Consider the following 9,354-nt stretch of genomic DNA (forward strand, 5'->3'; position numbering starts at 1 on the left):
AACCCGAGAACCGACGGCATCTACATCAACAACAACCCCGGGGTGTGCGGAGGGAGGGACTCGGTGGTGGAGGGGTGTTTCCAAGGCTGCTAAATTGGGAGCCGATTGTGTGTGTGTGTGTGTGTGTGTGAGAGAGAGAGAGAGAGAGAGAGGGAGAGAGAGAAATAGAGAGGGAGAGGGAGAGAGAGTGAATGGCTGGGGAACATTAGGAACTCCCCTTCGTCATTTCAGATCCAGGAGGAGGGAAAAGGTGTGAGGAGGAGGGTGAGCAGAGATCGGTTTAAGATTTCAAACGCCCCATCTCCCCGGCGCGCGTGAGCCTCAGGATTAGCATATGTCAAGGGGGGAAAACCCTGCCCCATCGCAGACAGACCCAGATATATATAGGGCGAGAGATTTCCCCCCACGCGCGCTCTTGGGGCACCGTCGGCCTCGCTTGCTCGGATCTCGTCCGCTCCTCTCAAAGGCAGCGCAAGCCGGCCGCGGCACCTCGAGCACGGCCACCTGCAGTAGGCGGCTGTCGATGTTTATGCCAAGCCCGGCCCAGCCCCGCCACCCCCATGCCCGGGGAGAGCAGAGACTCCCAAGGCAGGCAGCTGCTATCTTGACGCCCAGGCCGGCCCGCGGGAGACGCTCGGGCGCCAGCTCGGAGCGTTGAGGTCGGAGCCTGCGCGCGGAGGGGGCTCCGCTCCCGCTCGGGCTTTAAGCCGCCGATCCCGCTCTCGGGCCTCCGTTTTCTCTGCCCTCCCTCCCGTCGGGCCCCTTCATGGCTCCCTTGTCCGAAGTGGGCGGCTTCCTAGGCGGCCTGGAGGGCTTGGGTCAGCAGGTGGGCTCCCATTTCCTCCTGCCTCCGGCCGGGGAGAGGCCGCCCCTGCTCGGCGATCGCCTGCTGCACGCTGAGAGGGGGTCCCGAGGGGGCGTCGCAGCGGGGCCCACGGATTTAGCCCACTTGCAGGGCATCCTGCGCCGGAGGCAGCTCTACTGCAGGACCGGCTTCCACCTGCAGATTCTGCCTGACGGCAGCGTTCAAGGCACCAGGCAAGACCACAGCCTGTTCGGTAAGGCACTGCTCTCCCTCCCTCTCTTCCTTCCTTCCTTCCTTCCTTCCTTCCTTCCTCCCCCCTTCCTTCCTTCCTTCCTTCCTTCCTTCTTTCTTTCTCCCCCAGGCTTGCTCTCTTCTGCAGCTCCTTTCCCACCTTCCTCCCCTTGCGACGGAAGCATCCTATAGCAACAGATGGTATAGCAACGGATCTCAGGCAGGGAATCATATATCTATATCACAAAACACCCCCCCCCCCACACACACACACACACGCACGCACAAAATTTGATCCAGCTCAGCTGGGCTGCACAGAGCAGGACTAGTGTGGAAAAAAAGTGTGTTGTGGACAGCGGCCTTAGCCCTCTGCAAGCGTGCAGCAGATGGAGACAGGAGCTTGAGGGAATAGGAAAAAGAAAAACCCCCACCTGGCATCTATTTGCTAGGCTTAATTGAAGCAAAGTGCACTGCTGGTGAAGAAGATCCTGGCATATACGAAGTAATGAGAGCATGTGCCTTCGAGCATGTGCAGAGTGCCTTTCCTGCACTACTGAGGGCTGCTTCATGTGTGATGCATCACAGGAACATGGGAATGGCAATCTGCAGTGCATGTGTAGATAGTCACATGCGGCAGCGGCACAAGCATGTGCTTCCATGCATGCCGGGCAACCGGGACCATAGCTTCCATGTGACACATCTGCAGCTATTGTCACATGCGATTGCTCCTATGGAGGTTTGCATGTTCTTTCTGATGTGGAGCTGCTTTCCCTGTAGGAAGTGTGTAATTATTTGATGCACTTCTAGGGCTCCTACGTCAGATGGTGCAGGGTAACTTCATTACCTCTCATTTTAGAAACCAAGCTCTACATATTTACTAAGCCAGTTGCTGTGCTAAGCATGGTTTTATGTAGGCAGTATGTGAGCGTATGCATGCAGAAATATGTATACTACAGTGGTACGACCTGGACACACTGCTCTGGCTGAGGGAAGAAGGGGTCATGTCTGTTTCAGCCTTTTACTCTTATCTCTCCAGTGCTGCTGCTGCTGCTTTTAAGTGAATGTAGGTTTTGCCATCCCTAAGTGTTTGCACTACAGTCCTGCCCTCTGTTGCATAAGCCCCATGCATTCCAGTGGGAATTATGCAGAAGTAAATGTGTACTGGATTGCATTTTAACAAAACACCTTTCCTCTGCAGAGTACAAGTGAACTGAACTGAGCATGCATAAACAGCTGCTGCTGCTGCTGTTTAACATCTCTTTACCACAGTTGTGCCAAGCACTGTGCAGAATGTACCAGACCACCCTGGCCCAGGGAGACCTTAGATCTAGAGAAAACAGAGATGTGAAGAGCATGTGAGCCAAGTGTTCTATACCTGCCAAACATTTTTGTCAGTTTGCAAGAAACATTGCATCTGAGGTAGTTCAATTATCCTCTCAACAGCCCTGTTAGGCTTTAACTATGCCCATTCTGCATATTAGAAAATGAAGCATGCACGCGCGCGCACGCGCACACACACACACACACACACACACACACAGACTTGACCAAGGCCAACCAGTGAGAGCAGGTGTTAGATCATAGGCTTCCTAAATCTCTGCTAAATCTTTGACATGCATGAGATTGCTCTGTTTAGGACTAGAGCGATGCTCTAATAAGAAAGGGGTCTTAACTGCAGAATGGAAAAAGGTTGCTTAATTTGTAAGGGAAGGCAAACAAAAACAGTGGAAGCATAGCCTTATCTGAAGAAACCTGCTATTGTTGACGAAGAGCCACAAAAGGCGATTAAAGAGGTTTTCTATCAGGTATCCCACAGTCAAAATAATCTGTTGTGAAAGGCTCCTAACTGTTTTACAGCACACTGGAAATGCCAATGTTTTCCACACTAAAGGAACTTTAGTTCAGCAGAAAGTTCTGCACAGAAGGGAAGCTCCTTATAGCATGCAAACATGGAAGAATTAGCAGGAAAGAAAAAAGAGAAAAAGTTTGCGATTGAGATCAAACATTCTTGGTGCTTCTTTATTCTATCGCCATTTTCAATAGGTTTGTCTGATGTGGTCTCTTTGTTGACTGAATCACCTGCTTATTATGATTTGGGTAAAAAAAAAAAACCCACCTTGTCTTTGAAAATGATATCAGAAAGACAGAATACCTCCCATGTCTTTCAATTGAACTTTGAATATTGGGAACTCCAAAATCTCTGATGATTTATTTGCTGTGGAAAGATTGAATATCTGATCTTTGTAAAAGATTTGGCTGGGCTGCCACTTAACATTACACACCAACAATTTTCAATTAAAACTCCAAAGGCTGCAAATGATAGAGCAGTCATTATCTTTCTTTGGAGTGAAAGTAGTTCAGAAAATAAAACAATGTTGATAAATATATAAGAGATATTCAAAGCCATGGCTAAAATCAGATGGCACTGTTTCAAAGAAAAACATGGGCGCATGTATTTTTTAAGAACAGTTATCGAAAGCTTTCTTTCTAACAATCCAAATATTTGATCACTGTTATTATTTAACAGAGAATGGCACAATCCAGCCAAAGTTGCACTTGTAAGCTCCACTGATTTCAACATGCTTAACTCTCTCACTGAAATCAATAGGATGTCAAAATGCTCAATGTTGGCTGGATCATGACCATTGTTACTGAAGGCTACATATTTTGAGGGTGTTGTTAGTTCTAAATGCCATGTCAGAGCATTACAGTTATATTTTATATAGCCCAGGCTTCATCTGTCTCTAGCCATATTTTACAAGTCTTGACTGCAACATGCATAATTAAAAGTTAAAAACAACCCTTTTCTTTTTGTCTCAATGCAGGAATCCTTGAATTCATCAGTGTGGCAGTGGGATTAGTCAGTATTCGAGGAGTGGACAGTGGTCTTTACCTTGGAATGAATGAGAAAGGAGAGCTTTACGGCTCTGTAAGTATTACCATCATATCACCCAGCTCACATTATAGACTCATTTTGGTTGTGGTCCTGATCCTTATAGCAACTGGGAATTTGGCCATTGATGCCAGTGAAAAGTGGATCACATGCCGGTATTATTTACTTATTGTGGGAAAGGTACTAATCCAATCACTGAAATAACACAAGGTGCCAACTCTCTGAGATGGCCATTGACGCAATGTGGCTATATTATGATAACTGAAGACAATTGTTTTCAAGCCGTGTTTGAAGCTTATCATGGATGGACATATGAAGCTGCATTATACTGATTCAGTCAGTTGGTCCATCTAGCTCAGTACTGTCAGATCATTAAGACCCCTTTTGGCTTTGGACTCCCCTTTTACCCTGCACACACCCCTTTTGCTCTAGACATGCCCCCTTTTGGCATGCTTCCCTCCCCTCCACAATAGGTCACCTGATGCAGCACCCAAACTGAAGAAGGTTTGGCACCCCTAGTCTAATACCTAAACTGACTGAAGCTCTTCAAGGTCTCTAGTAGACATCTTTCCCAAACCTGCTACCTGGCCATTTAACCGGTGTTGCCAGGAATGGAACTTTACACCTTCTGCAAGCAAAGGATGCAGTTTACCTATTTATTTATTGCATTTCTTAGCCTCCTTTCAAGACTAGTCTTCCCAAGGCAGCTTAATATAAAACATACAATTCATTATAGCAAGTTCATAAAATCATAAATCAGTTTTAAACGAACTTAAGAGTGAACTAGTTCAAATGAGCCAAATCCAAAACTTAAACAACAACCACTCCCACCATACAATAAAATAATTCCATTATTTCAACCAAAGAAAACAAATACATTTTTAAAGTCTCTTAAAAGCAACAGATGAAGTTTGTTGTTGGGTTGTGAACCCTGGGTTGTTTAAACCATGGGTTGTTGTTATGTGCAAACGCAGAACCTTAGGTTATTCAAGAGTTGTTTGACCAGGCAACAGAGGCAGTGGGCAAGAGTGGTAACCCCCCCCCCCCCAGCCACTACAGTACCGCAAAGGCTTTTGGGATACAAGGAGGGAGCAGGCGAAGGAAGAGGGAAACAAACAACCCAGGGATTGAGAAAAGAAACCACTGTTTGTTTGATCATCTGCCAGACAAATCCTGTATATGGTAACAAACCATGGGTTAAGGGCACAATCCTATGCACGTTTAGAGAGAGAAAAAGTCCTACAACTCTGCTGGGAATTGTAGGACTTCCTTCTGTCTAAACGTGCATAGGATTGCAGCCTAAATAAACCATGGGTTAGCATTATGCACAGACCAGGCCTAAAAGACCTGAAAAAGTCTGTGGAATGTTGTTCAGTAGCTAATCTTCAAGTGTCAGCCTTAAAAACAAGTCACACTCCAAGCTCATTTTTTGTTTACCGAAATGGAAAGAAAGAGAAGGAAGGAATTATATTAATAAATGCAGGAGTATAGACTACTAGTAATGTGGTTTGCTGCTCCATTGCGATTCAACAGGTGGAGCTCTGTGATATCCCCTTTCTTTCCTTGGTGATAAAGTAATCCTCTGCAAAAGAAGATCTTTTATTAAAACAATGGCTTCACTTATATATTACTGTTCTGGAAGCATAGTCGATATAAACCTGGGGGACTCAGTTCTTATCCCAACACTGAGAAAGCAAACCGCCATCATGTGTGTTGTGCACACGCGTGTGTGTTGGGGTTGCTGAGGAAATGCTACCTGGAACTCATGCTCTTTATTCAGGCAGCTCACCTGTTTTTATTTTCCACAGGAGAAGCTCACTCCTGAATGTGTCTTCAGAGAACAGTTTGAAGAGAACTGGTATAACACTTACTCCTCCAATGTGTACAAGCACGTGGACTCGGGCCGACGGTACTTTGTAGCACTTAACAAAGATGGCAGTCCCAGGGACGGGGCAAGGTCCAAAAGACACCAGAAATTCACCCATTTTTTGCCCAGGCCAGTGGATCCTGAAAGGGTACCGGAGCTTTACAAGGATGTGTTAGTATTTAGCTGAAATCAAACACAGAAGAGGAATGGAATCTTAGCCTCAACAGTACCAAAAACATAAGGAACTTCTGGATGCAGAAGAATTACTGAGATCTAGGAAGCTGGGGCCTCTGTGAAGCTGTTTAGTGGTAGACAAGCCTTCATTACCTAATGTCTGGAATTTAGGAGAATGAGCCTTAAAGCCAAGAGAGGCAACCTCTCCTTTAGGTTTGCTCACCCTTGTGCCAGTCAAGTAGATAAGGAGAAGTTGGAACTAGACTTAAAGCAGACTGTTCTGGATTGCTTCCTCCTTTACTTAGAGCATGAATAACTACCTAATGTGTGTGGAGTTGGACTGTAGAAAGCTAGAAGAAATGGCAAAAAAGAGAATAAATGGCAAGCTAACGAAAGACAACGACGACGTCCATGTGGATTGTTACATGAAGTTATGGTGACTGTGCTAACTTGGAAGTGAAATCTGGATTTATGTTTTCCCTTCAGGATGGACCTAATTTATATACTTTCAGAGTGCATATATTTATTTTAAATATTTATTTATTACAGAGTTTATTTTTTACTGGGCTATGAAGAGAGTGCAACCCTTTACCCCAATGGAAATCATTTATGGTGCCAATATTTACTCCAAGGTAGTATCATGGTGCAAAGAGAAAAGGGACCTTGCGTCTCCAAACAGTACAAATGGAGTGACATCTCTTGAATATTGTGTTGAGGTAATAGAATGGGGTTATATTTTTATGCATACGTAATTGCCTGACTAATAGACTTAAAGAAGAAAAGATGTTGGTTGTCTTATGACTGACGGAACTGCCCCCTATATTTGTACTGAATTAAAAATGCACATTTAAAAGGGAATTAAAGATATACTTCTATGTGCCTGTTTCACTATTGTTCTTTAAGGGAATAGTCTACCAGTGGCACCATTTGGGAAGGGGGGAAGGGAAACAGTCTCCCTCTGCCCCCCTCCCCATGTTTCAGACTAATGTGGCTATTGTACAGAGGCATCTATAATTTCAACTCAGTGACCCAGTTTGCACATCAAGGCTACCCAGGGCTTAACCATAAATTCAAACTCTGGGTTGAGTTTAGGTTCGGACATTGGAGTGGGAGTGGGTGGGCAGGTGGCTGAGAACCAGCATGCCTGCTCACTCCTGCTGGATTTTCAACAACCCACAGTATGTTAACCATGGGTTGTTGATGACATGTGAACTGGGTCACTGGTCCTGCATCCTGACTATTGTTCTAAACAATTATTTGGTCTCTGTGTTAGATATGCATGAGAAATACACAAAACCCTATGCTAAATAGGAAAAGCAAAAGGTGACTGGCCAAGGAGATAACATTGCTATAGGTATTATGAGTTATAAGTTAGAAAAGTATCACAACAAATGCTCTTGAAATATACTGTTGATTTGTAATTTAATCCTGAGTATATCTAAGACTGGCCTTTGAACTCCACTATGAACAGGGATGCACGAATCCCCTTACCTGCTGTCCGCGGGGGTCCGTCGGGGGGGGGGAGGCGATCCATCCCCCCCCCCCGGAATCCTTGATGGAGGGGGAGGTGATCTGTTCCTCCCCCCTGGAATCCGTCCAGGCCGGCTCCGCTTCGACCCTGCAGAGCCGGCCGCCACCTCCGCAGGGCTGGAGAAAGTCGATACGGCTGGCAGCCATTGCTGTGCCGTATCTCTGTGTAAGTCATTCCCCCGGATGCAAATGGCATAGTGGGTGCACTTATGGCTGCATTTAGGCTAATCGACCAGCTTTATGGCCGCAAATGGTGTCCGCTACGCCATTTGCATCCCTGGTTTTGGCCATGGTAGGCTACGCAAATATCGACATGGGCAGGGATCCAACCCGGATGGATCCTGTGGGGAGGCAGAGGTGAGTGATCCGTTACGCCACGGACTCCGGGGGGCCGGATTCTTTAGAATCCAGCCTCACTGGAGTCCGTGGTGGAATTCTCTGCCATCCCTAACTATGAATCTTATCCCCCTTCCACCTAAATCTCTGCTTCTGCTGGTGAAATCCATGGGGGTCCATGTAGTCTGCTAGTTCACTGAGGGTGTCAATCCTAAACACACTGATTTGGTTCACAAAACGTGATAGCACATACTCAAGGCTGAGTATGGGTTGTTGTTGAACTGTGAATTGTTGTGTGAACCCAGCTGCACTAACAAACCATGATTTATTAACCACAAACAACACACAGTTCACAACCCAACAACAAACGATGGGCTCTCTTTGTGAGTTTGTGGTTAACAAACTATGATTTGTTAGCGTGGCTGGGTTCACATAGCACAGCAAGCTATGTTCAACGACAACCCGCACTCAACTCATAGTCAGCCTTGAGTATGGATTTAGCGTAGGTTGTTGTGTTGGGTGAACCCAGCCATCGGCTAGGAAATGAACACTACTGAAGTACTCAGTGAACTTTACATGCGAGTCAACATTCTTAAAATCAGACTGTTGATTTCATTAGATTTGGAAAACTATCGGCTTAGCAAAAGTACTTTTCGATAAGTCATTTAAATGTATATTGCTAGTGTCTTTCAAATCTTCACTAGCATTTAGATCGCTGGGGAAGGGCTATAGCTCAGTAGTAGAGGACATACTTCGTATGCCAAAGGTCCCAGGTTCAATCCCTAACTTCCCATGGTAGGGCTGGGGAAGACCCTTGTCTGAAACCCTGGAGAGCTGTGGCTAGTTAGTGTAGACAGTGCTTAGCTAGAGAGACCAACCGTCTGACTCTGTATAGGGCAGCTTCCTATGTTCCTACCACCCAAAGATACTACCAGTGAATGTAGAAGCTTTGTTTACACAAATAGGGATGAGCGGCAGTGCACTACAACGGCCAGCACTTTCATACTACTTACTTCAGAGTGGGAGCATTAAAATCTATTTCATCATTCCAATATCTGAAAAGATGGGCATGGGTTGGCTGTTTTCTGAATGAAATGCAAATTTTGACACACGGAAAAGGTTGCTGTCTTATGTTATACCTTAAAATGCTCAGGAGCTTTGGAAAGCTCATGTGATACATTCACCACTCCTGTTCTGCAACAGTGCTCAAAGGAACTCTTGGAAGCTTCTTAGAGGTTCCGCCATGACTATATCAGTAATGCTGGACACATTTCCTCAAGAACAGCTTAGCTGCTCCAAACAAGCTTTCCCTGCAAAGTATGGCTGCAGAAGAGTTGTTCTGTCTGTCCTAAGGGCCCCTGTCAGTTGATACAGGGCAGTGATGAGAATCAATATGTCTGGCCAATGGTCCATGTGTACTGGATGTGCCCTCTACATTGTGGTTAGGAAGGTTTTGCAAGCTCCTGTTTTGGAGAGTTCCAGGAAAGGAAACGGAGAAAACATGAGTTACTTTTGCTT

At 45.8% G+C, this 9,354-nt stretch overlaps 1 protein-coding gene across 1 annotated transcript; it reads left to right on the forward strand.

The window, feature by feature from the left end:
• The first annotated feature begins 221 nt into the window (after window positions 1–221).
• Window positions 222–6,844, forward strand: FGF20 (fibroblast growth factor 20). Its single transcript, XM_084860301.1, has 3 exons — window positions 222–1,058; window positions 3,862–3,965; window positions 5,738–6,844. Exons 1-3 carry the CDS (start codon window positions 767–769, stop codon window positions 5,981–5,983), a joined length of 642 nt encoding a protein of 213 aa, XP_084716427.1. The 5' UTR covers window positions 222–766; the 3' UTR covers window positions 5,984–6,844.
• Window positions 6,845–9,354: the final 2,510 nt, after the last annotated feature.

Source organism: Heloderma suspectum, chromosome 5, assembly GCF_057233095.1.
Source record: "Heloderma suspectum isolate Gila_16-S chromosome 5, 16-S_ref, whole genome shotgun sequence".
Taxonomy (NCBI): Eukaryota; Metazoa; Chordata; class Lepidosauria; order Squamata; family Helodermatidae; genus Heloderma; species Heloderma suspectum.

Coding starts and splice junctions, on each gene's coding strand:
- FGF20 (XM_084860301.1), top strand. CDS start 767: ATGGCTCCCTTGTCCGAAGTGGGCGGCTTCCTAGGCGGCCTGGAGGGC. Junction 1,059..3,861: donor GCAAGACCACAGCCTGTTCG/GTAAGGCACTGC, acceptor GTCTCAATGCAG/GAATCCTTGAATTCATCAGT. Junction 3,966..5,737: donor AAGGAGAGCTTTACGGCTCT/GTAAGTATTACC, acceptor TATTTTCCACAG/GAGAAGCTCACTCCTGAATG.